Raw genomic sequence first — 26,492 nt, 5'->3', positions numbered from 1 at the left:
CCCGCCCCAGGAACTTCTGAAAAAGAGGCCAGGAGTTTGTGTGATTCTCATATTTCAATTGAGTCAAAACAAAGGAATCTTCTAAATACAGGCTTTTTGGTTTGAAGGACGTGGGGGACCTTAAACCAAGATAATTTTTGCTTTTGTTTCAACCATCTTTTCTACGTAGATGATCTCCAGCTGTAGCTGGGTTGTAGGAGGGTGCTGAGCCTGCACAAGGAGGGAGGACACGACATTGCTAAGCTCCTCCTGTAATTTCCTTTTACATTTACTTATTGGAATTCTGTGTGTACGAGTGTATGCTGCACATGTGTATGGGCACCATATGCAAGCAGTGCTCAAAGAAGACAAAAGAGAGGGCCGGATCCCTTCGACCTGGTGGGCTTGTGAGCTGCCCACCATGTGTGCTCTGGGAGTCAAATGCTGGTCCACATGCTAGTGGGACGTGACAGCCCACATTAAGTTTTAAGTTTTAATTACTGTGCCTAAGAGATCCTTGAATCAAAAATGTCTGTAAGCTCCGTGCCTGAGGACAGACAGCTCCTCAAAGGCCAGAGGCTGTTATTTAGGTCTTCACTCCCCCTAAATAAATTTGTTTGCCCCAACTGCACCTACCAGATGTGCTGGATCACACGGGGGAGTGGGGAATGTAGGCAGGAATATGTCTGCTTGTCCCTGATTGGACCGGGTGGGGAAATGATGACCTTTTTAAGCCATATGGCTAAGGTCACCCATCGCCATTTTCTAAGAACCCAGGAATGGACTTGGCTAGAGTCCATCATTCTGGTGAGGATTTAATTAAAGCTTGGCTCAAATTTGGCTCACAATTATGGTAGCAGTCTTATTCTCACCTGGTGGGATTAACAGCGTGACATCTCTGGGAGGACACTGAGTCTGTGGCTAGGTGTAGCAAAGTGAGGTGGGTTAGGCTTGGAGACCAGTTCCCTCCTCCTCCTCCTTCTTCCTCCTCTTCCTCTAACTCCTTTTTCTTCCTCCTCTTCTTCTACCTCCTTTTTCTTTCTTCTCTTTGTCCTTCTCTTCTTCCTCCTTTCTCCTCTCCTTCCTCCTTCTCCTCCTTTCTCGTTTCCAGACCCTCATGTGTCTCAGGCTGACCTTGCACTATTTAGCCTAGTTTGGACCTTAAACTCTTGGTCTGCCTTCCTCTGCCTCCTGTGTGCTGGGATCACAGGTGAGCATTACCATGTCTGGTTTATGGGGTGTTGAGGATCAGGGGTCGGAGTGTGCCAGGCTAGCACTCTGCCAGATGACTTACATCTCCAGCCTGGAGCCCCTTCTGACTTCCATCAGAGCCAGCCAACCTCCTAAGAAGCAGAGACAGACTCTGTATGTCATATGCACGGCTGTGTAAGACAGTTTGTAAGATGGGCACCGTCATAGTTACTTTTCTGTTGCTGTGTGTGGTGAAACACCATGACCAAGACAACTTACAGAAGGACAGTTTATTTGGGGCTTACATTTGCAGAGGGATAAAATTCCATCATGGTAAGGAGTGTCGGGCAGCAGACAGGCATGGTGACTGGAGCAGCTAAGAAGAACTCCCATTTCAAACCAAGAAACCAGAAAAACTAGGAGTGCTGTCAATCTTTGGACTCTCCAAGCCAGTCCCCACTGACACACTTCTTCCAAAAAGGCCACATCTTCTAAGCTTCCCCAAACAGCCACCAACAACTGGGGACCAAGTATTCAAATGCTTGAGACGTATGGGGGACGTATGCAAGGACGTATCTCATTTGAACCACCATATTCAGTAAAACTTTTCCTTTATTTTTTTTTTACATTTATTGCGGTCTTTATTGTGTTTGTACAATATACACGTATATGCACCTGTCTAGGGCGCTCGTATGGAGGTCAGAGGACAATTTTCGAGAGTCCATCCTGTCCTTCCACCATGTGGGTCCCCTGAATTGACCCCACTGAGTTACTTCTTTTCGAGATGTGCAGTCTTAAGCGTAGAAGTTGGTCCTGAACTTCGCCCTCCCTTTTGCAGATGGAAGGCTGAAGGCTTAACGGGTAGAACAAAGGCTTTGCAACCAAAACAGGGTGAGAGCAGGAGGCAGTGTATGCAGGTGAAGCTGGTCAGGGACCTGACCAGGAGGACCCTGAGGTGAGAAAATCTCCAAGGGAGAAGGCGGAAGAGCAGATGTTCCCCCCCTCGCCCTTAAGGTAGAAATTCCTTTACTGAGTCCTAACAATTCCCTAAAGATTCCGAGTCCTGCTGCTCTAGACTGATGGACAGGCAGTGCTCCCCAGCCCAGCCCTTTGACGTTTCCAGGCAGCAGGTCCCCATGGCTTCAGTCACCTATGGTCCTTAGCATGCGGTCCAGGTTGCATTTTCCTCAAACTTCTTTGGACAGAATCTCTCCTAAAACATCGTCCTCATTTGTGGACGACAGGCCTTGTCGAAAGTGCTTCCATGTTCTATCTTCCCAACACCCTGATGGGGCAGACAGGGGAGCACTGTTATCCACTGAACATGCTCTATCCTCCAGTGTCCTCCGTGGGCCCAGCGGGACTCGTCTGTACAGGTTCAATGTGTTCTTTTTCCTTCCTCACTTCCCCCAGAATCCTGATGGAGTCCACTTGGCAGACACATTACAGGGCGGAGTCATCTGGTGACTAGGAAGGCTGCAATGGCAGCTTTGTGCTGACGCTGAAGGGTCCCTCCGGCCAGTTTGTTTGATTCAAGGACAACACAGTGGGCCGATCTTGCCAAAGCCTTTGGCCTTTCCTGTTCATTATGCATCATTTGATCCTACATTTCAAAGGCGTCGACTCTGGTTTTCTTTGTTGTCTCTTGCCTAAATGTTAGGCATCCAACCGGAAAGGTTTTAAAAATTAATATAATTTATTTCCCATCTGGTCAGTGCAAAACAAAGGTGTTTTAGGATGAAACATCGAAGACCAAAACTCTCCCCCTCTTTTAGTTCAGTTTCTCAAGTCAGTAACAGTGCAGGGTTCCGTCGTGTGCGTGCATGGGCCTGCGACCCCTGGGCAGAGAAGCTTTGTTCTGTTCCAGGCGGCCTTTTTTAATGAGGAAAGTACCAAGCGGCCTGCTTGCCTTGTTCAAAATGGAGATTCCCGCAGTACCTGGACTTTCATCAAGGCCCGTTTCAGCTGCTCGTAGGTTACAAACATCATCACGTTCCAGGATCCCAGACGCAGAAAGGAGGGCATGAATCTGAGGAGAGAAATGGCCACCACGTGAGTAGAAGCAGATTAGGGGGCACCAACACACCTACCATGCTGCCCCCCATGCTGACTGAGGCTGCTTGTCATGCGTCTTCTCTGAACTCTGTTTCATCTTTGGCCTCTGTACTGAGGGGATTTAGGATCAGAAAAGGAAAGAAAGCTAACTTGTTAAGGCAGGTTACTGTGTAGGAAGTTAATTCTCGAGGTCTGTGTGCCCACACTGCTGACTGCCAGGGCCTTTGTTAGACACTGAGGCCAGAGTTGCTGAGTAACTCAAACCACGCAGTTGGTAAATACCACCTAGGGTTGAGACACACTGCCCGGCCCAGCTCATCCGGATGCTAGCTATGGGCTTTGGGCTCCCTTGCATCCAGATTTCCACCCAGAGAAGGCCCAAAGTAGGAGTCAAGAAGTGGATGGGGGGCAGGGTGGAGGGAGTATGGGACCAGATCCAGTTCACCTCCAAAAAGCACTCTGGGCCTCTGGTAGTACCTTGGGAGAGAGTGTCCTCCAGGCTGTGCTTCTCAGAGGAAGGGAGGAGCCCATTCTCTGCTTCCTTCTCTCAGACACTCTCTAATTGCTCTGGCCCCTTGATTCCTGCCAGACTTGTCAAGTCACCCTGCATGGTCTGAGGATGCCAGGCCCTCTCCTGTCCCTGTAAGCACTTGCTTTTACCTCAGCTCCGACTGTTCCTTATCTTTTTCCAGCCTGGAGGGTGTTTCTTCGTGCTGCAGGACTCAGGTGGGACAGACACACGCCATGACATTTTCTTTGTTGGGAGGATATGAGATAGGGCCTTGCTCTGCAGCTCTGGCTGGCTTTGAACTCAAGGCAATACCCCTGCTTCAACTCTACCATACCTAGCTTGTCATGGCTGTTCTTAGACCTTCACAAGGACTCTGACCATGTATCCAAACTGTGGAGTCTTGTCAAACCTGGGCTAAACCCCTAGCTCCCCCAGCTTCAGGTGCCCCAACTTGAAAGTGAGGACAACAAAAGCTGGGGGTCTGACATATGCCTGCGATCTTGAGAAGCAGAGGCCTGAAGATCAGGAGTTCGAGGCCAGTCCAAGCAACCTGAAGCCTTGTTTCAAAGAACCTAAAATAAGTGTGTGTTGCAGGAACCCCCTTACAGGGTAGTCACGTTAGGTTCACTGAGCCAGTGGGGGACAGCACTTAGCACTGCTCTGTCAATGTGACTCTTCAAGGGAGGCCAAGGCCAGAGCCCAGCACACAGTAGACTGAGGCACTAGCTGAAGAGACTGAGGCAAGCAGTGTCAGGTTAAGCTTGTTGTTCCCAGACAGGAGAATCTCCAGTGGCTTCAGTCTGTCTGTTGGGTTCAACTTAACATCACACACCAGAAAATGCTTGCTAAAGACATTGAGGTGGGAGCCAAGCAAAGAGCTTCCCTGTGGAACGGGGCAGCTCCACGGTGGGTGTGGCCTCGGACCAGGTTCCTGCCATTCTGTGATCTTGGACAAGCTACTGTTTTGAAGAGCAGTGTGGGAGCTACCAGCCAGCTCAGAGGGTTGCTGTGGTATATGATGGGTATAAAGGACCTAGCATAAGGCTCAGTGTAGGGCCTTGGCTTTCAGGGTGCTAGTGAGGAACTAGCAGGATTGAATGCTTGCTTTGTGGCTCTTCAGACGAGCTGCCAACCGCAGGTCCAGGGGGCTTGCAAACGAACATGGAGGTGAATTTAATTTTGTAAAAGGTGGAAATATTCTATGAGAGGATCACACGGTATTGCTGAAGCTCATGGGAGGAGGGAAAACATGTGTGACAGTGTGAGGGAGGAGTTGGCATTGGGACTCGTCTGCAAAGTGGCTAAGATTTAAATTGTGCAGATGTTGAGGGAAAGGTATCCCAGTGGGCTAAGGTTCCGCTGCACAAGGAGGATGCCCTTGGGCTGAATTTGACCCCTGGAGCCCAGGTAAAGGCTGAGGGAGGGGACCAACTCCACAGAGTTGCCCTCGGATCCCCACATGTGTTGCAGCAAGGTACCCAGGCATCTGTGTGTGTGTGTGTGTGTGTGTGTGTGTGTGTGTGTGTCTGTCTCTGTCTCTGTCTCTCTGTCTCTCTAACACGCACCACACACACACACACACACACACACACACAATAATGACTCTGTTGATAATGGTGGTAAATTTTTGAAGGATAGGCCTTCTATGGAACACTGAGTGTTGCTGTGGTGAATATGGCATTTCTGCTGCCCTGAGTGTGGTAGTGAATGGTTAGGGCAGCAGGTAGAGAAAAACCTCTTCAGCCCAAAACATTCGGAGACAAATAGCAATTTAATCTAGCCTGGGCCTACTCTTCCTAGTAAGGCTTCTGTTGTAAGTACTTGGGATAAGAAAACCCCCAAAGCTGGGTGTGTTGGTGTGTGCCCGCAATGCCCTGTTCAGAGGCAGAGCCAGGGTGAGTGAATGCTCACTCTCGGCTACATAGTGAGTTCTAGGCCAGCCTGGAATTCATGGAATCAGTCAGAGAGAAAGAAAAAGGCAGAGAAGAAGGGAAGAAGAGAAGACAAGGGGAGCAAGAACCCAAGTTTTCTGGAAAGAGTTCTGGAGACAGGTGACAGCTTACTTACCCTTTGTAGAAGGCTGTGGGGCCCTCCTGGGCCACCATCCTCAGCATACAGTGTAGGGGGCTTCGGTACCTGCCTGGGGGAGCGTTCATGTATCGGGTCTTTACCACATCCACTGGGGAGGCCACCACCGTGGCACAGAAACCAGCTCCAAAGGCAGAGACAAAGTGACAGGGGAAGTTGTCTGTAGAAGGGAGGGAAGAACACATTCCAGGGATGAGGTATGTGTGCATCGGTGCCGATGCGGCCATTTTGTTTCCAGTGTAACCTTGACCTTCTGGAGCACAGTGCTCAAGGCTGAGCTCTTGGTTAGCCTTGGCAAGCTAGAACTCAGCAGCTCTGAGTAAGAAAGCTGCAGACCTCTCTCTTTTTTTTTTTTTTGAAGTCAGTAGGGAAGTGACTGTCACAGATATTGAGTCTGGTGGTGCCCCTAGAACCCAGAGCTCTGCTCCTAGCCTAGGCCTCTTTCCTCATTACCACCCTGAACTGGGCACTGCTCCTCTCTCTGTCTTTTCAGGGTCCCTGGTGCCTCTGGGTGGTACCCACTCTCACCAGTGAACAGGTGAGAGTCCAGCAGCTTCTCCTTGATGATGTCATAGGTCACCATCTCAGCACAATTGACAATGGCGTTTCTTGTGATGTTGGGCCAAGTCCCTGTTAGGAAGGCAGCAGGAACTGATGAATGCAGCACTCCCACTTGGGTACAGTGTCCTATGGCAATGGTCTCAGCCAGGGACCCCAACTTTTCCTTCTGAAGTTATCAGCTTTTAACCCCCCTGCATCTTCACAGACAGACACCACACCCATGGTTTGCCTACATGTGGAGCATAATTTGTACTCTCTGTCAAAATTTCAACATGCCTCCCTCAGACCCAGAAGGAGGAAAGAGGAGAGAGCCTGGGCTCCGGGACAGTGACAGATGCATGGCAGGGCCCTAGGAGACTGGTTTCACTGAGAAGACAACAGGATGGGGCGTGGGTGCAACATCAGCAAGGGAATGCCCTGGCAGCACTGTGACTGAATTTTTTTCTCCTGCAAGGGATCATGGGAATTGTAGTCCAAGTGAAGAGGGATTATGGAATTTGCCAAGGGCTAAACACATAGGGAACTCTACAGTATTCACCCCAAAGGAAGTCCCCTCACTCATCTTTCCACAACTGGCTCCATAGCTCTGCTCCTTCGTGCCTTTCTGTATTTTTCAGAGCCAGCACAGCCTCTCAGGTCCTGCCTGCATTTTGACCCCCAGCCTGTGGCATAAGCTAAGTAAGCTGCCTTGGCCTCCTTAGATCCTCTGAAATAAATTCCTGTGGATGCCGTGTTCATTTCTGACTCTCTCCCAGGGTGGCCTATGCAGGTGATGACTGGTGAGTTGAACACTATTTGACTTCCTATGGCCAGTGTGTGGGGTATTGTATTTGGAGTGTTCTCATGATGTTGAACCATGCATTGGGAATTCCTCCTTTCTGGATTTACCCTTTGTAGAAGGGCAAGGATCCCTCCTGGGCCACCATTTTCAGCCCTCAGGGAGGAAAGCTTTGCCCTAGAGTGCCAAGTTTACCTTTCCACAGTCCCCTGACTCCTTCTTCCCTGGCGATGGTTCTGTAGGCATCCATAGTCCCTCTGTATTTCCTCTCGCCTCCAGTTCCCAGGCGTATCATGGCTTGAAATCGGACCTTCACCACATCCGTGGGTTGAGCACAGGTCACTGCCATGGCTCCCGTGGTGCAGCCTGCCAGAATCCTGATGGCGACGCTGGAGTCTGGGGCAGGCAGAGAGAACTAGGAGTCTCTGACACTGTCAGAATCTCACCAGTGTCTGTCATCAGCTTGCCCCTCCCCTACTCTGCTTGGTAGACAACTCCGTGTCCTTGACCCACACTCCAGCTGCCAACTAAGCTTCCCGCCCACCCCTGGATGTCCACAGGTGTCCCTCGGTGTCCTCGGGTGCTGGCACTCACGGTCCGTTCCTTTGGGGGTGTAGAACTGCTTGACAGAGTCGTAGAGGCCAATTCGAATGGAGGCAAAACTCATCTGGCGATGCAGGCCAGCGACCAGCCCGCTGTAGGGGCTGCGGGGACCCTCTGTGCGCACCATAGTCAGGATGGTACCGAGCACGCCGCGGTACTGCACGCTCTGCACTCCTGGGTTCTCCCCTTGGATCTGGGGAACAAGAACAGGGCCTGAGGAGCTGATGGGCAGCCGGGGAGGGCAGTGCTGTGTGTGCAGGACGGATGCCTGTAGGGAACTTGGTCATGATTATCAAAGCAGAGTGAAAACGCTGAGTGTGCAGCGTGCTGCGGTTCACAAAGCAGCTCTTACTTGGTGTGGCATCTCGGCACACCCACACCAGAGGGGTCGGTTTGCTTTCCCTGTCCTATAATAGATGATTAGAGGCTTACCTACGCTCACACCGTTACTTCCTTACCTTTATTTCCCACTTTATGGTTTACAAAGCAAGGCTAAGCAGTAAAGAGCCCTGAGACCTCATGTTAAGGCATTTGGATTGTTTGGTCCCAAGAGATGGTGGTGGGGACCAAGGCAGTGTAGGGGGTAGCCTTCCCTCAGCTCTGTGTGAAAAAGATATGTTGGCACATGGACTGATGCTGGGTAGAGGCAGCCCCTTCCTCCTTGTGAATGAATCGCAGCCACTGGCCAAAGGCACCCACCTGCAGGCGGACCTTGGCGGTGTCCAGGGGGAAGGTGAGGAGATCAGCAAAACAGGCTGCAGTGCCGGCCCCCAGGAACTTTACAACTGTTGTGGGAGGCACTTCTGATGGCTGAAGTCCAACCATGGTTCCGGAGGATGGCCTGGTTCCTTTGCTGCCTATTGAAGTTCAAGGAAAGAGGTTGCCTGGCAATCCTTTGGTTAGTAAGGGAGGAAGCTGCAGGAGATAGGCTGGGGAAACAGATGGAGCCTGGGTTGTTTGGCTCTGTCCCATTTCCAGGGAACCACAGCACTCTGAAGGGGCTTTACAAAGTGAGAAGCTTGGGTACTGCCACACTTAACCTGCCTGAGTTCGGTTTATATACTCAGGTCATTTCTCGTCTCTCACACCTTACAGTCCCTGTCACCCCTGAACAGAGGGTTAACGGGGAAGCAGATAGGGCCTGTGGTATCAATGGCTGGGAAAGCCGAGGTCCTGGCAGGCAGCAGGCCTGGCTTTGACTGTGTTTTCCCAGGGTTTTGATACTTCCTCACTGATCAAGCTCTCTGAGGTGCTTCATGCCTCTTTCCCAAACAGGGGGGTCATTTCTTGTGACTCAAGGAGACACTCATTCATCTTGGACTAAGCCATATCCCTTAAAGGGGTGCTTGAAAGGGAATCAAACTTAGGGCTTAGTGTAAGGCAAGCTCTACCACAGAGATACACCCCCAGCTCATTCTCTCTCTCTCTCTCTCTCTCTCTCTCTCTCTCTCTCTCTCTCTCTCTCCCTTTCTCTCTCCAAAAGTTTCATTAAATTTCCCAGGCCACCCTTGAACTTGAAATCATCCAACTTCAGGCTCTCGAATGCTGGGACTGTTTGCCTGCACAGCCATGCTGGCCTGGATATACCTTCCCCATATAAAAGAGGCAGAATCCTTTTCAGTTCTTGCTGCTCCCATCTCTGTAAGATTTCCCAATCGCTGGTCTGTTGGTGGGCCTGGGCTTAGTACTCTGCTGCCCTCCATTTCCCAATGGGGCTGACTGAGGTCTGGGGTCTGACACATGTTCACTTCTGCTGTCTGTGGTGGTTTATGGCTGCTCTGCCTGGCTTGGATCATGCACCCTCTCCAGTCACCGAGGAGAGGTCAGTTGAAGACAGTCAGTCTTAGATCAAGGCAGTACACAAAGAATGCCAGGGCAGCAGACATGTTTCTCTCTCTCTCTCTCTCTCTCTCTCTCTCTCTCTCTCTCTCTCTCTCTCTCTCTGTGTGTGTGTGTGTGTGTGTGTGTGTGTTGACGTGTGCACTTTCTGCTGCTTAGCCAGGGATCTTTTGAAGTGAAGGGCTTGGCTTAGCCTTGGGTGCACAGGGAAACTGGTGCACCATCATGTGTGACCCTGTGTTCTTATAATTAGGTTTCTGTGCACCATGCCTTCTGGGTTGAGGCTGTCTCTTGGCAGTGCACATCTACTGGTGTTCTAGCTCAGATGCTTTCTTGGTGTGCTAAAGTCCTGCATGCTTTAATGGTCCATTTGCAGGGCCAGGGCCAGTCTCATAGGACTGTGCACTTGCTTCCCTACAGGGAAACAGGATTCTGGGCCAGTGGTTGGGAAATCTGGGCTCTGGTCTTGTCTTCTAAGGTTTACCTTAGGTGCACCTACCCCTTCTTGGGCCAATGAGAAAAAAACACACAAAATGTATGGATATGATATAGATATATCTATCTCATATATATATAATTCATCTGACAAATATAATATATAAATAACTATATATAAAATAAAAATATATAAAATTTTAGTTCATCAATAGGAACCACTTAGGTACCAAAGGGGGTAGGAACCAGACCAGGTGTTGTCTTCTTTCAGGTCTGAGACATATGATATATGATATATATGATATATATATATATGATATATATCATATATATATATATATATATATTTCCTCTGTGATGCTTCTTCTACTTGTACGTTCAGAAACCAAAGACTCAGGCTTGCTGTCATCTCTCTCTGAAAAATACTGTCACTGGTAAGGGGCTGGTGTGCTAATTCATGCTGAATGAATGACTATTGACCACTGATCAGCTATTTCTTGACCACTGTACTAGGCCCGGGTAAGGCAAGATACTGATGGAACAGGCTTGGTTGGATTTGACTTCGAGGGGCTTGGTTTCTAGTGAGGAGGCTGAATGGAGAGTGAAGGGAGTGGGGTCGGGTACGTGGGATGTGGATAGCTGCTGGGTCCCAGTCTGGAAGCCTGGGTCCCAGTGTAGGATAATGGCTTTTGAACCTTGCTCTGAGGAAGAATTGAGGCAAAATCATTTCATGCTTCTTTTCTCCCCCTTTTCTCTTTTAGTGTGGTCTCTTGCAGACCAGGATGTCTTCAAATACTCTATGTATCCAATAACATCTTTGAACTTCTGATCTTCCTGCCTTTTACTTTGAGTCCATTTCTACATCTAGTTTACATGGTGCTGAGGGTCAAACCTAGGGCTTTGTGTGTGCTAAGGCGAGCTACATCCCCAGCCCTGTTTGCATCTTAAGGACCACTAAACTAGGTGGCATCATACATTGACTCAGGAAACTTAGGTCTAAATAGCAGAGGCAGGAGGGGTTCTCCATTGGAGATCGACGTCCAAGCCTTTATCTGTCAGAGCCTGCCGCTCTCCTAGTTTTTAGATAGTCCACCCAGTCCTCATTTTATCAAAAGCATTTCAACACCTTGGTCAGGGCTCTTTGTGAGAGCTCCCCTCCTCCCACTTTCCCCCCAACTCATTCACTGGGCTTTAGTCACGTAGATCACTGTCACCTGTCTGGAATACAGCTCTCTTAGGCACCAGCAGATTGCCTCCTCACCTCCTTCACATTCCTCCTCAAATGTCACCGCTTCAGAGGGCCTTCCCTGAACTCAGACTTGAGCTCAGTATCATTCTCGTCCATCCCACAGCACTGATGGATCACCCCTCAGCCCATCTACTGATACACTTTCCCTCTTGGATGCCCTGTCTCCAAGAACAGTGGCCTCACCCAGTCAGAGTGCTGTATTTGCCGGAAAAACAGATGGTGATATTATTGGAAGTCCCCTCTTGTGTCTGTTTAACCCCATCTTCACGTCATAGCACTGAGCTAAGCCAGCACATGCTGAGGAGACCCCGTCCCACACAGATCTCTGTGTTTGGCATCCCAGAATAAAAATCCATGTGTGTTTATCTAGAAAAATCTCCAGAAGGCTTTAAGGGCTGGCTTAGACCGTGCCCATAAATAGCTTAGTTCAAGCTGAGCTGTGATCAGTAGAGATGGAGAGGAGCTGTCAAGAAGGGACACAGAGAAGGAAGATCTGACCTTTCACTTGTAGGGGAACAAGAGGATCAATACAGGCTAAGTGTGAGGGCTTTTGGAAAAATGAGGATGGCCCAGGGGAGGCAGGAGGCTGAACCTCTAGGGCAGTAGTTCTCACTCTTCCTAATGCTGTATCCCTTTAACAGACATATTGTATGGACGCCAATCACAACATTATTTTTGTTGCTACCTCATAACTGTAATTTGGCTACTGCTGTGAATTTTAATGTAAATATCTGATATGTAGGATATCTGATAGGCATCCCCTAAAGGGGTCATGATCCACAAATCGAGAACCACTGGTGTTGGTTCAGTGGAAGCTCAGAGCAGGAGGGCCTGGCTGCTGGTCTGTGAGGCCCCTGCAGTTGGGGACTTTACACACGTCATCCCCCTTGATCCTTAACACCTGTCAGGAAAGGCAGCCGAGGCTTAGAGACATTAGCTTGTTTAGTGTGTCCAGCCCCTGGTGTCCAAGCCCGTGTTTTAGGTTCAAAACCACATTGGCAGAAGCAGGGCAGTATTTAAATCCAGTTTACAGATGAGAAAGTAGAGGCTTAAAACAGAAAGAGGTTGGACTGAAGAGGTGGTTTAGCAGTTAAGAGCACTGACTGCTCTTCCACAGGCTCCAGGTTCAATTCCCAGCACTTACATAGCAACTCACAACTGTCTGTAACTCTGGGATCTGTCACCCTTACACAGACACACATGCAGGCAACACATAAATGCATATAAAATAAAAATAAGTAAATTATTTTAATAAAAGATGGAAAGAGGTTGACTGACCACTGGTCACAGGACTCCAATCTGGTTGTTCTGAGGGCCAAGCAATAAAGCTGTCTTCGCTACACCACATAAGGTCTAGTCAGTGTGGTAACCTGGCTTCTCGGGGTCTTAGCCTTTGTTGAGCATTCGAAGCAGTTACTAAATGCTTCACAATGCCAAGCATGAGTCTGGAGAAGGCTGGGTGAATACAAGGTCCGCAGATGGAATTCATGGACCCAGAGAAGCTAAGCTCTGTGTGGGTAGTTGTAATCAGGCCTTGGCTCTCCCAGGCTCTCCCTTCAGACTGTCTTCTCAGTATGTCTGCCTGAGTTGTAAACAGACAAGCCTGAGCAGGGAACAGGTTCTTTGGAGGCTCAGCCTTCTGCCCGAGGCCCAGAGCCTTTAAAGCCAACTTGGCTGAGGGATAGCGGTGTGGGCGTGTTTAGAGAAATACCCTCCACTTGCTCAGGTCTCATTCCCCTTTGCCCTACAGAAGAGCAGCAAGGCCTGGCTCCTTCCCAGCATGGAGGCACTGGATTCCCTGCCCAAGCCTGGAATGTACTGTGGGAACAGCTGACTCTCCTCATGGTGTCCTAGTGGCCTCTCTTCTCTCAAGTCCTGAATTTGCCCCAGAGAGCTAGACTTCTGGGTAACTTGAAAGCCTAAATCTACGGCTCGCTCAGATCTGGAGAGACCCTTTGGGGTAAGTTCTTTAGAATCCCTTCATCAAAGTCTGTCTGGGGACTGACTACTCATGTGTTAGTAGGAGAGCCCTGTGCTCTGCTCTGCTTTGGAGAGAAACACTGATGTTAAACAAGCGAAGAACCTGTGTATGGCCACTGTCTCAGGCGATGCTGGTGCTGAGCCAGGTCCTGCAGAGGACACTGAATGGAGTTTTCTCCCTGCTGAGGCCGGTGCTTTTGCTTCCCTGTCAGTCAGGACTTCCCTCTTGTACCCACTTTGTCCTCTGCTACTTCTGACCCTAGTCTTGTAGCTTGCCTCATTATCTGTAACATTTTTTTGTTTTGTTTTGTTTTGTTTTTTAGCTCTGTCGGAGCCTTCAAACTGGGACAAGATCAACTTACCCTCCTTCTCTGTGAAGACCGTTGTAGGGAAGACCCTAAGTCAGACCATTCTTACCAAGATGAGGAGACAGGAAATGAGGTCAAAGATGACCTCAGGGCCCTTTGATCAAGGGCTTCGAATGCCAAGGTTACGCTAAGTCCAGTGTGGGGGGTCAGGGCCAGGCAGTCAGAGCATGCTGGTTCAGGAAGCAGGGGTAGATTAGAGGGGAGCGATGGGGTTCTACCAGTGAGGACGCTGCTGGAAAGGGGCTCTCAAGAGACAGTGGAGGCTGGTGTGTGACAGCACTTGTCACCTTTGAGAGCAATTGTGTGTACCCAAGTTTGGAAGGAGTACCCCTGAGCCATCCATGAGAAATAGAAAGGATGGGCAGACATACGGGGTGGGGTGGGGGTGGGGCTGCAATGGCCGGCACAGCAGGAAACTCCGAGTTCAGGGCTTCCCAACCTCCTCCTTGCTGCACCTCAGTTGTTATTTGAGGAAACCTGTCCAGCATTGGTCTGATGCCACCAGCGGGAGGAGAACAATCCTCACCCTTGTAGCTCTACTGGGGTAACCACAACATGGGGCGCTCTAGCTGACAGGATCCATTGGTGTTTGCTGAGCGTGTCCTGCCCAACCCAACTCTCTCCAACAAAATCTCTATCACGGAAGCCACTAGACGGAGTGAACACGACTCTAGACCAGGCTTCAGGACAGACGTGCCCTTATCATGTCTACCCAGGAAGGGCCGTGTGCTCTGTGGGGATCCTGGGCCAAAGGACAGGGACACTTTCCACCTGACATTTCTAAGATCCCAGCAGAGGGGTCAGCAGGACAAGGGAGTCCTGAGGAGTCACACAGATGGGAGTCAAGGCTCTCCCCAGGGCTGCAGTTCCTTCTTCTTTACAGGTAGGAGCTAGACTCTGTCTCTCACGCCGTGTGAGTGATCCCTGGCAGCTCCTTACTGTGAGCATCCCTGGAAGGGAGAGAAGACAGAGGAGCAGGGACAGAGGAGAGTTGAGGAGAGGTATGGGGTCTTACCTGTGAGTCTAGCCAAGGTCAGGAGGTGTAGGGGCACCCTAAGGCTCCATCCATTAGCAGCAGCAGGATCTGACAGCCCCTCCTCACCATTCACTGTTGTCTCTGCTGCCTCTGGCTCGGCACTGGCCTTATGCACCAGCTGACCTGAAACCTAATTCTGAGAAGCTAGTTGACAGTCTGGTCACTTGACAAGAGGCGGGGTGCAGGGAGGAGACCAGTGAGTTCCAGATCTGGTTTAGCTTCCGTGACCTGGGGCTCTGTAACGTGGCTCCTTTGAGCTTTCAAGAGGAGGGCTACCTTGGTGACCAGGAGATGTGGTGTGTGACAGTTCTTGTCACCTTTCAGAGCCCAAAAGTCAAGGTCTTAGGACAGGGACTTTCCAGGATCCTATGCCATGATTATAGGCATCATTTCTTAGACACCTCATGTTCTCCTCCAGAAGGGAAAGGAGAAGATAGGGCGGAGAAGCTAGAGGACATTTTGGCACCAAGATATGCTTGATACTTGAGGTTCACCACGTCTATTTCCCATACCCTAGGAAGCAGGTATTACTAAAACAGGCTCCTAGACTTAAAAGCAAAGGAAAAGAGCTTTGAGATGTATTTTCCATAGAATGTGATTTGCCCACATGGAGCACACAACAACTTTTAGCAAAGTCAGGTTGATCAACCACTACATTCTAGTTCAGAACATTTTCATAATGGCTCAAAGACAAAAAACGAGTCAACCCTTCCTCCTTCCCCGAGCTTCAGGCAACCACTCATCTTTATTCTGCTTCTAGATATTTTGTTTGAGCAGGATCGTACAGAATGTATGGCTTCTTGTGGCTAGTCTCTTCCCTGGTGCTGTTGCACACTGTGGTGTGTATCAGTAGATACATATACACTGAGTACAGCCCTCATGTGTCAATGCTTACTTTACAGAGAAAATCAAGGACAGTGACTTCCCGAGGTCACACCCACCACTAGTACACTGCAACCCTGTAACCTATAACACACTTTGGGTCTATCTGCTGCCATCACTATTCCTCATGACATGGCCCTTGGCATGGAGATGCTGGGGCCGGAGTGAGAAGGGGCAGGTGAGCAGAATTCCTTGCAGCAAACACTGTAGGCTGGTCCATCTGTAGCCGCTGAGGTTAAGGACTGGGTGCAGCTTGAGCTGGGAGTTGGGTGACATAGAAGGGAGACTAAAAGGAGAGGGGAGAGGAGACAGGTAGGGCAGAGAAGGTACTTTTTGGAACTTGAGTGCAGAGCCATGGCAGAATGGGTGCTATGACATCCGATTGTTTATCCTCTTTCTTGGACCAGAGACTGCCTACTGCTTTGGGCTCTGTCTGGAACTATTAATCTGGAGGTGGGCAGGACTGTGGGAGCCACATGGGGGAGGAGTACAAGTAGAAGTCAAACTAGAGGCAGCAGGTTCTGGAGAAACCCAGAGGGAGGTGAGCTCAGAGGGCTAGGCCTCTGCTGGAAGTTTTAAGGCTGACTGCTACGGTCTCTGGGTCACCAGAAATAGTCTTCAGGCATCTGTGGAGGGTATGAATGAGAAGGTCGGGGTTCATTCTGGTTGTGGTGACAAATGTGTTGTACAGCTTGGCAAGTCAAGTCACCTCAGAGGTGTCAGGGATGAGGGACTGGTAAATAACACACCGTTTGTGCATGGTCTGTTTCAGACCTCCACTTTGCCTGCAGCCGTGGCCTCCCGTGGCCCTGCTCTCACTTGACTCCTTCAGGTTATTTACAGGAACAGGATTTGGCAGTGACCTTCTTCACCTCAAGCTTTCCCCCTGAGGCCTGGAACTTGGAGGTCTCTCACCCCAAGGGATGTGGAATTCCAGGTACCGGAAGCTCTATTCTGGCTGAGTGTGAGGTCTGGGGCAAGGCCAGCTGCAGGGTAGGGATGGGGCAGGTTTGCAGGCTGACACTCAAGGAGCAGAAATATGTGGGACAGGTAGGGCTGAGGGTCCATGGCCCATCTAGGGAGGCTGGAGTGCTCTGCCTTCTGGGTAAGCAGTACACTTGCTGCGAATTCACTCCAGCGTTTAGGAAGTGTGGGCTGACATTTCTCAAGCTCCCATTATATGCCAAATGCCAGCCAAGCATTTTCAGAAATGTCCCATTTGATCTTCACAGCAACCATATGAAGCCAGCGTCTAAGTGTCTGTGCCTTCCAGATGAGGCCAGAGCCACAAACTCAATCAGGCTGGACACTGATATGGCCCAGAACATTCTCTGGTTCCCTGTGCAACTGTCCATGACCTGGTCTATTCTCTGGGCTTTACCCCAGTTCTGGTTTCTTTCAGGAATCCTTCCCTGGATGCAGCAGCCTGAGCCTGCCCCAATTCAGGGCATTTGCTGGCTGTATCCTGCTTTGGTCTGAGCCCCTTATTTCTGGGAATGTCTTGGGTCCTGATGCACTTTCTACTTATACAGAAGCAATGTCTCTGACTTCCTTGGCCTTGAGTTTAACTGTGGGAATTGTTTTGAGGATTCAGTGAAATGACACACAGGGGTGACAAGCAGAGGGCCCTTGGGTAGCTCCCTTTAGCCTCACTACCCAGCTGGCACTGGACAGCTGTGCCCCTTCAGAATCATCCTCAGAGGGCTTTGTCTGTGGTAGCTGCCCAAGTGGCTGTTTTGACAGAAGTTCCCTCCTGAGTAACACAGGGGACCAGCAGACTTTCACTGTGAGATTTAAAGGGCCATCAGAGGAAAAGACAAATCAAGAATGGGCAAGCAAAAGCCCAAAGCACTAGAAGAGGGACACTATCGTCACTCGAACATGGGCCAATCTGACACTTGGAAGAACAAGTCCCACGTTGCAGATGGCTGAGTGACAGCCGTGCCTTCTTTCTGCAGTTAAAAGTACAGATGAACTCCAACACCTTTCCCCAATGACCAACCCAAAACACATGTACACAAATACAAATGCCAGACTTTTATTAAAACAAAGGCAAAACAATGAATTTCAGAGCTGAGTAAAAACAAATAATACGTTAAAAACATGGTTAGGTTTCAGACAATCGAATACAGTTTAAAGGAAGCAATTCCCTTGTTCTATTGATTAATTTAATACATCATAAAAATAATTTATATCTATAAAATACCTCATTCCCAAACAAACAAGCTGGAGAGGGCCCTGGAATGTGCTCACTATGCACACACTTACTCTATGCTTCTCCAATATTTACGGCAAAAATAGCCCGTCCTATTCACGCAGAGCCCATGCTCTGGTCAGCAGTAGGCTGTGCCAAGGACACTGGATTCTCTGCTCAGAGAGGCCTCTACAGGCCCCACAGTCAGAAGATGGCGGGACACTTGGGTGCTGGAGTCATCCAGCTGTCACCTCATTCCAGAAGGAAGCTGAGGTCCTGGTAGGCAGCTGCTAGGTGGCTCGGGACACTCCTCTGGTCTTAGCTGACTAGGTCTGAAGATACCTGTGGAACAGGGTGATGGTAGTGGCCCCAGGATGCCGAGGGAAACAGACCTGGTGTCTCTTGCAAGCTGAACAGAGCTGAGAGGTTGGCTGGTAGCCACTTCCCTCAGGCTTCATCAGTCTTTTGGGAATATTGGGAAGAAAATATCCGTGCAATCCTTCGTGTCTCTTCCTCAGGAAGGTTGGGAGGGAGTGAGTAAGGTCTGGGGCGACAAGGCCTTTGGGCAAGGGCTCCTGTGGTAGCCTCACTCTTGTCCTGGAGAAAAGGAAGTCAGCTTGATTAGCACCGAGGACATAGCATTACAGTGGATGATTTTGGTGCTTGGGCTAACATTTCTGCAGGTACCTGGGTTGCAAATACGTTACACACTCTGTCTTGTGGAACCCTTGCCATGACATCACAAGGTTGGGGTACCTTTCTCCCCACAGGCCAGGTGCAATTAGTTCAAGGTTGTGCAGTTCTGAGTGGCAGAGCTGAGGTAGGCGGGAATCCCACTTGGAGCAGCCACCACAGACAAAGCCGTGTGTGTGCACATCCACTTCCCCTTCTTTGCATCCTGCCAGGTTCCTGTGCTGAAGGGGCTCAGATCTGTATCATGGCAAAGCTGCCTGGCGGGCTGAGAATAAGGCCCTTAGGGAAGAGATGGAGGTCAGGCAGGGAAGAGCCAACACAGAGGAGTGGAGGCCGTCACCAAGGGCAACGGGCTTGGCTTCACAGTGCACAGCCTGCCCTATGGGAAGATCTCTTTCTTGTCCTTAAATCTACAGGCCTTTCCCATGAGGATGGAGCAATGAGACTCTACCACACTGCTCCAGCCCTCCCCACAGCCTGTACCCTGTAAACGTGCTAACAGGTCTGGCTAGAGAGGCTCCAGGAGAAGTACACTCCGAAGCCCCACTGCTCCTTTCTGTGGAGAAATACATGCCAAATGGAGGCAGACATAAATGGAACAGTTCCTGGCTTCACAGCTCAGAGTAAAACAGGTGAGGCACAGTGCCCTACCGCCAGAATGGCTAAGGGGAATGAGAGCTGGGCATCTCTCTACTGCTTGGAGCTAGTTTCCCAACCATGAACAAGGGGGCTGGGCAGACAGAAGGGACTGTCCCTGTCAGTCCAGATCTCTGCGCACTGCAGGGTGGTGGACAAGCCGAGCAGGCATTGAGGCAGGCATTCCTGGTGACCAAGAACGAGCAGTGTCAGAGCCTGGAGGTACAGCTCTGTGTTCTGGGGAGTCTAGGCCAACGGGAAGGGTATTTGTTGGTTTGCAGTCTTCCTTCTAAAATAACACCTCAGGCCAGGGGAGGGCCAAGAGGCCAGTGTTTCCATGTTGCCCTCTGCTCCAGACTCGGCACTTCTGAGGACATTAACTAGAGCTTTAATATACAACCCCAGGCAGGCCAAGTCAAGATGAGGGCTTGGAAGCCATGAGACCAAGAGTGGGTAGGACTGGGTCGTGAAGACCTGGTTTAGATCAGGTTGGGAGAAAACTGCCTTGAGCAGTAAACGCCTCACTCATTCCACTAGAGCCAATGGCTGTGGCCTACTGTGTGTACACAGTACTTCAGGTTCTCCGCAAGACTTTTAAGATCCTGTGTGCCTCATTCCAAGATCCCGAGGGTTTGGTGTTTAGAGGAGACATCCGTCCCATTTGGTGCTCTGGCTGTACTACAGACACATCTTTTGGGTCACTGGTTGTGGCTTACATTTTTTTTTTATCCTCTGCTACAGGGAACTAAGAGGTTAAGCCAGATCAGATTGAAACAGGTCTTGTATTTATGAGCTAGGGTCTCACTGTGTACCTCTGATCCGAGGCACCGTATTTGATCATTTGTCAATTTCTAAAACTGGACTTCTGTTTCTACACTTGTTAGAAGTTATGTCTCTACTTTGGAGACTTCCACAGTTCTGTGTAGTTCATGAAATGGCCATCAAGCTTCTGTTGGTGGCTCATCAAGACTCCTATAAGTTTAAGACCTATTCCCTCTGAACAGCTCATGTGGACAATAGACAGACATGGCTCCTGCCCTTGCAGAGGACTCAAGATGAAAGGGAGATGGACACTGACCTACCCAGCAGTCAGAGATGAGGTTTGGAGCTTGGGAACATGGGGAAAGGAGCCATTATAATAGCTGAATCGGTCCAGGTAGGCCTCAATGAGTGTTGGGAGCTTAAGATAGCTGGGTTTCATTGGAGCTGAGAGTGAGGCCAGCCATAAAGAGGAAGGGCATACACACAGGCCTATAGCTGCCTCGGGGTCCTATCATCCTTGGAGCTGAAGCTAATGTGGCTGATTCAGCCCACCTTCCAGCACCCACACCCAGACCCAGTGACCTAGGGGACCTTATCTGCACAGCCCAGGCCTAGGGCCCAGGGCAGAGAGGGTGGAGATATAAATACACACAGACATACACTCAGTAGCACCTGTTGACTTTAATGGGTTTGACAAACATCTTGATCAGTAAGTGCTAAAGAATCTCTTTATCAGAGTTGCTACAGCAAAACACGTAACCCTGCAGGTCTGGGCAGAAGGAAACTGTTCAAGGCAGGATATATAACCCCAAGTGTACTGGCCATTCTTCTACATACTCTCATGCTCCTGCTTAGGGCAGCTGCACCGCAGACAAAAAGCAAGCACCCAGCAGCCTGGCGTGTCCTGAGGAGGCAGGAGAGACACATATGGCAAGTGGATCATCAAACTTTAGGGATTCTTTAGGTCTGGACAGAAGGACCTTATGTAGATGGAATCCCTGGAGGGGAACGTCGAGGAGAGACTAGAGAGAAACATGAAGTCTGAACACAGTATGAAGGGAGAGGATGTCAAATGGAGGTTTGGAGAGGGAGCTCCTCTGCTGACAGCAGTCACCAGGCAGACACAGGAAAGGGAGCTGTTCAGCACCTGGGAGCCAGAGGCAGGGAGACCTCTGGAATTTGAGGCCAACCAAGTAACACAGTAAGATTCTGTCTCAAAACCAAAAAACAACCAGTAAACAACAACTAACTAAACTAAACCACCCACCCAAACAAGCAAACAAACAACAAACCACAAAGTAGTCTGGGGGACGTCTGACCTGTTGTTCCTCTTTAACCTCAACTAGCTGATCTGTAAAAGTGTGTGTGTGTGTGTGTGTGTGTGTGTGTGTGTGTGTGTGTGTGTGTGTGGCACACAGACAGACAGACAGACTTTGTACAGGTCCCTGTGATGTGGTCTCTTTAGAAGTGCTATTTGGTCTGCAGTGTGGTCTAATCTCAATTCAGAGCCCTTTCATTACACCTCTAAATTTACTTCATCATAGGCTATGTGCTCCTAGGGAGTGGTGGGTGTGGTGACTGCTTCTAGTCTTCTGTAAGCTTCTCCAGCCCTTTCTCTGAGGGCACGTAGTAGGATGAATGGAGGGAATACTGGTTTGTGTATAGATGACCCGTCTCACTTGCTTAAGACTAAGATGGCTTCTGTTTGTGGGTCTCAGTGCTCACTGAGAGGTAGTAGTGAACTCTGGTTTTCTTTTTCTGGTCTACTATGAAACTCAAAATTCAGATCTCACGGAGGCTCATGCCAGGTACATCGGGCAAAACACAGGAGCTATGCTGGAGCTAGGGCTGGCCCTGGCTAGACACCAGAGCAGAACAAAGCTTTTCCTTAGCTTTTCTTTTTCCTTATCTCAGGCAAGAAGCTAGGCCTCACAGGTCCTTAGCAGAACTAGGTCTGGCAGTTCCCCAGGGTAGGCTTAGGGTTTGGCTAGACAAGTGCTCCTCCACAACTGCCCACAGACCCCAAGTGATCCTCTAGGTTGGGCTCATGGCTAAGGCTCTGTTGTTTTCTAGAGCAGTGCCCTTAACTGAGAAACAACACTGGAGAGATAAAACTGAAAGCAAACAGTTGCCCTGCTCAGCAAAGCTGCCTGGACTGCTGCTGCCTCAGAGGTTGTGTGAGGGCGCTACACAGCTGTCACCATGCTCAACTTTCACCCCGTTGGCTAGCTGCCTTTCTCTGGGGTGGCTCCCACTGTCCTCTCCTAAGGTAGTAACAAGGACTTCCCAGACTGAAGACAGCAGAGAACTCAGCAGCCACAGCTATGAATAAGGGGAAGTGGGGACAGGAAACTCAGACCAGAGTCTCATCCCTGAGCAGAAGATCAAAATTTAACTAACCCGGCTACAGCATGGCTGGCCTACTCCAGCTCACTCTCCATTCCTGTTAGCACTCTACCCATGGGGTTCTTCTACCCAAGTGTCCCTCTGTGCCTTACCACCTGGCACTTCTGTCCTTCTGAGAAGCCATTTCTAACAGGCCCATTCCATAGGGTTCCTGCTTACACCACCACTGGCCCTCAGTTTCCATAATGAAGGGCCCAGGAGAGCCAGACAGACTTCTTAGCCCACTAATCAGTGCTGACTAGTGGGAAGTTTTCAAAGTCCAGAGAAATGGGTTAGGGTAACTGTCCTGGCAGAGTTCCTGAATCCGGCTGCACACCAGCCTGCTCAGGTCTAGACAAGCACAGCTCATTGCCAACAGGTCTGTAGGCCTTCCTGGGATGCATCCATTGACTTGCAGTTTGGGTCAGGCTAGGTACAGCCAGTTCTGGCTTCTTCTGACTCCTGTATAAGCTCAGGTTGCTAATCTTCTTTCAAAAATTTCAGATAGCCTTTAGCGGACCCTTCCTGTGACCTTTAGGTCTTTTCTTTGACTCTGCAGAGAGCTAGGGACTTGATGGTTCAAAGAAAATGAAACAGGTCATGATCACTTGTTAACAAGAGGAGCAGCTCAGCCATAAGGCTCAGGTCACAGTCATGAGGGCCCTGGATTCTATAAAGTCCCCTTGGATCTGTCGCCTTTCTGGTATGGTCTGGTAAACCTCTTCTGGCAGGTACGCAAAAGGCCAGAGTTCCAGTTAGGTACAGGGAAAGACTGAGAAGAATCACTTGCCTCTTCCTGGGGAGCTTGCGGATCCACAGCAAAGCTAGCTCTTTAGGGACAGACTAGACAGGAGCTTGCCTATTAAGCTGTCACCCGGGCTCTGGTGCTGCAGCTGTCTAAGTCACTGTAAGTACCCCCAGTGAAACTCATGGCTCACCAAACTGGACTTTGCTGGTATCTGCTTTGGTCTGTTGTGGTATACCTGATGGGGGGTGAGTTGATGTATGTTGTCTCCCCAAGAAAAGTTTTGTTGCACACAACAGGAGGAGACAGAACATATGGGATCCACAAATGGAGACTCAAGACTGGATTATTCCCCCTTCCCCTCTCACTCTAAGCTGAGCATTGCCTGGAACATTAGTGAAGAATCACGTGTTTCTGTCAGGTAGGCGATCCTCTGAACCAGATCTCCACCTTCAGTCCTCTGGAAGTCTTCCTGGGGCTCAGAGCACTGGCTGCTCTTAAAGATCTCAGGTTTAGTTCCCAGCACCCACACAGGAGCTCACAGCACTTGTGACACTAGTTGTAAGGGATCAAATCCCCTCTTCTGACCTCCATGGGCACCAGGCACACACGTGGTGTACACACATACACGCAGGCAAAACACTCGTACATCCTAAAACATAAGAAAGCCTTCCTTTGACTCCAGGAGCTGTCCCAGCCAGTCTGCTCCAAACTCACAGCCATCATCATTAAATTCCAATTACATAAGGTTCTGTGACTTCATCAAATAACAACGAGTCTATGTAAGTAAACGGTGTAGCACAATAAAACAAGCTCTGTAAATCCACCACCCAGCCTCAGGGCTGCAATGCTGCCAGCCTGCACTGTTAATGACCTGCATGCTCGTACCTGCCCTTCTCAGCTCCACAACTGAGAACACTGCACTACATCATCAGAAGCTGAGACAGATCTTAAAGGCAGCTGAAGAGTAAAGGCCGTGTAACACCCAGGAGAACAGTAATGGAGACGTCTATTTGATTTTTTTCCCCCAGAGTCTCGGAGGTTATCCTGCACTTTTGATCCTTCTGTCTCAGCCTCCAAGGACTGCGATTACAGGCAGGCACCACCGTGTTCAGTTTCTGTGGTGCTGGGGCTTGCACTCAAGGCTCTGTACATCCTAGGCAAGCTTTGTCACCTGATGAACCCCAGTGAGACATCTCTAAAATGCTAACATTCAAGTTGGCTTTTATTCTATAGCCAGTGAAAATCAGTTTCGAAATGAAGGCAAAATAAAGCAACTTGGGAACATTAAATTGGAGAGGCCTGGTTACCAGCAGGTCCATGAGATATGAAACCTTAAAGGAAGCCCTTAGGCTCAGGGTAACTGTCCCAGCAAGAACCAGGATGAGAGAACGAGTGCACGAGAAGAGCGAGTATGTGGGAAAATAGCTAAGACTATTCTTTGCCTAAAATTCTTCAAAGCAAGGCCAGTGTATGTGCTTGTATGTGTGTACGTGTGCGTGTATGTGTGCGTGTGCGTGTATGTGTGCGTGTGCGTGAATGGTTTGCAGGTGCATGTGTCTGTGTGCCAGAGGCTGATGTAGGGTGTTTTCCTTTATTGGTCTCTGCCTTAACAGCTTTTCTTGTGGTGCTGAGGATCTGAACTCAGGTCCCCATGCTGTGCAACAGGGACCTTTCCCACTGAAGTCATTTTTAAGACTTTCAGAGACTTTAAAGTGTGAGATGATTATGGTGTTCCTGACCAAATGTAATTCTCAATTAAATCTAAAGAAAATATAAGACACTCAAAGTTCTGACAACTCATGGACAATTATCTCAGTGCTTTAAAATTTTAATTTGAAAAAACGTTTCTCTGACCTTTGGGTACCTGCATCACCAGTGTCAAACTGCATGCAGGGATGTTGAGGAGTGGTGCTGTTTATCTGGGGCTAAGCAGGAAGCATTGGAGTGTGGAATGTGTGTGCTGTGGGAACCTTGGCATCCAGAGTGGCTGTCCCAAGATGGCGGTGCCACTGACAATGTCCTAAGTGACAGCATGGGCTCAGCTCAGGCTGGGCTCTGGGAAACAGAAGGATTGCTAGTGGATAAACAAAAGTGTAAAGCCAGCATTCCCCACAAACGTGGGTTTCTGTTAGGAAAAGCCATTATTTTTGCCTATGTGCCCCTACAGCCTACAACTTCCAGGCAAGGGGACATCATCTAGTTCCCTATTAACACAGACCTGTAACATATAGCAAAGTCCCCATACAGATCCCGGCTCTTCTGGGGAGCAGCCCCACCCCCACTCCTATACCCCATTCCAGCTTCTATGCCTCCTCCTTTAACCTCTTTAAAACTGGCAAGGCTTTGCCGCCTTTGCTATTCTATTCCTATTCCTCTGCCTCCCCCACCCCCAAGAGAAAGCCTTGGCAGCTTGAATAAATATTTCCATCCAGAGTGGTCTTGTTGGGTGGTTTCACTGTACCCTTGCTTACAGAGAACGTCTAAAGGCAACAAAGAAGACATATTCATTCAAAGCAATCCTGGCTACAAGGACAATAACAAAAGGGTGTCTGTCCAAGGACTAACTGTAAAGTGGCACTAGTCCAGGTCTGACAACAATACTGGGCAGATAGCCTCACACGAGTCTTCCTGTGTGAGGCTGCATTCGTGGGAGTTCTTCATATCAGACACACATGCACAAGGTCCCCTTCTTTAAAAATTTCCACTTTATCATCAACATTGCCAGAACAAGACATGGCCATTCCATTTTGTTAAGTTTCATACTAGTGCCGTAAATACACAGGCAATCTAACTTTTGGTACCATCAGGATTCCAGCCAAAATCTGTCACCTGGGGTTTCTTGGTTTGGGACCTCCCAGGGCAAACTGTGATAACACTGGCTCTCCTAACTGGGACTCAGACTGAGTCCTACGGAAAGAAGCTGTCTTAAGGCAGCACCAGTGGAGTTGTGCTATGGGCAAGCCAAGGAAAGTTAAGAACAGCCTGGAGCTCATCTTCCTGAAACTCAGAGTGCCCTTTAAGGAAAGGGACATTCTCATCTTTTCCTTCTCCCACACTCTGAATCGAAAAGACCAAAGACAGTCTGTCCTTGTGGGGAGGGACTATATTGCAAAGGCACAAATGCAGAAACAGGAGCAACCTTCTGGCTGGCAGTTCTGTCACAGTGGCTTGTGGAACTCTTCCTGACTGCATGACTCACTGACCCTTTACCCACTTGGCCCAGAGGGCCGGCGGCAGGGAGACGGATTCAACCGTGCCTACTTAATTCTCATCCTCATCCTGTTAACCACCCATATTAGCCTGACGTTACTTAGAACAAAACAGACTCAGTAAGGTCAAGCCACAAGCCTAAGAGCCTTTGCTTACTCACTAGCAGGTCCAGTGTTTTGTTCCATGAATGCTGTATTCCAAGCTTATGCTCAGTGCCTGGGCACAGCCCCTAAAGCCTAGTGCAAATGTCTCAGCCATGTGTGTGCACCGTCAGAAGAGGTGCAGAAGTAGAGGAGGAGTAAGACCACG

The 26,492-nt window shown here is 49.5% G+C and overlaps 2 protein-coding genes across 6 annotated transcripts in view; both read right to left on the bottom strand.

The window, feature by feature from the left end:
* Positions 1-1,764: 1,764 nt before the first annotated feature.
* Ucp3 (uncoupling protein 3) lies at positions 1,765-14,748 on the bottom strand. The gene is made up of 7 exons (NM_013167.2): positions 14,653-14,748; positions 8,466-8,623; positions 7,758-7,959; positions 7,359-7,559; positions 6,353-6,454; positions 5,804-5,984; positions 1,765-3,199 (listed from the first exon to the last, which is right to left on the bottom strand). The coding sequence occupies exons 2-7, from the start codon at positions 8,589-8,591 to the stop codon at positions 3,085-3,087; spliced, it is 927 nt and encodes a 308-aa protein (NP_037299.1). The 5' UTR covers positions 8,592-8,623; positions 14,653-14,748; the 3' UTR covers positions 1,765-3,084.
* A 2,821-nt stretch (positions 14,749-17,569) lies between these two features.
* C2cd3 (C2 domain containing 3 centriole elongation regulator) overlaps positions 17,570-26,492 on the bottom strand; it is a 97,785-nt gene continuing 88,862 nt past the window's right edge. For 2 of the 5 annotated variants that reach the window (XM_017588950.3, XM_017588952.3), the window contains exon 33: positions 17,570-18,346. In XM_017588950.3, the coding sequence (XP_017444439.1) occupies positions 18,197-18,346 (150 nt within the window). In that variant the 3' untranslated portion in view covers positions 17,570-18,196. Of the gene's footprint in view, positions 18,347-18,699; positions 20,745-26,492 lie in introns of those variants that run through there. The other 3 variants (XM_017588951.3, XM_063285131.1, NM_001191602.1) reach the window with 2 other exon arrangements.

This window comes from Rattus norvegicus, chromosome 1, assembly GCF_036323735.1.
Source record: "Rattus norvegicus strain BN/NHsdMcwi chromosome 1, GRCr8, whole genome shotgun sequence".
NCBI lineage: Eukaryota > Metazoa > Chordata > Mammalia > Rodentia > Muridae > Rattus > Rattus norvegicus.
The sequence above is the reverse complement of the archived record's forward strand: the minus strand, read 5'-3'. Positions and strand labels throughout refer to the sequence as shown.

Coding starts and splice junctions, on each gene's coding strand:
- Ucp3 (NM_013167.2), bottom strand. CDS start 8,591: ATGGTTGGACTTCAGCCATCAGAAGTGCCTCCCACAACAGTTGTAAAG. Junction 7,960..8,465: donor CCGCCAAGGTCCGCCTGCAG/GTGGGTGCCTTT, acceptor CTTGTTCCCCAG/ATCCAAGGGGAGAACCCAGG. Junction 7,560..7,757: donor CACCCCCAAAGGAACGGACC/GTGAGTGCCAGC, acceptor TGCCTGCCCCAG/ACTCCAGCGTCGCCATCAGG.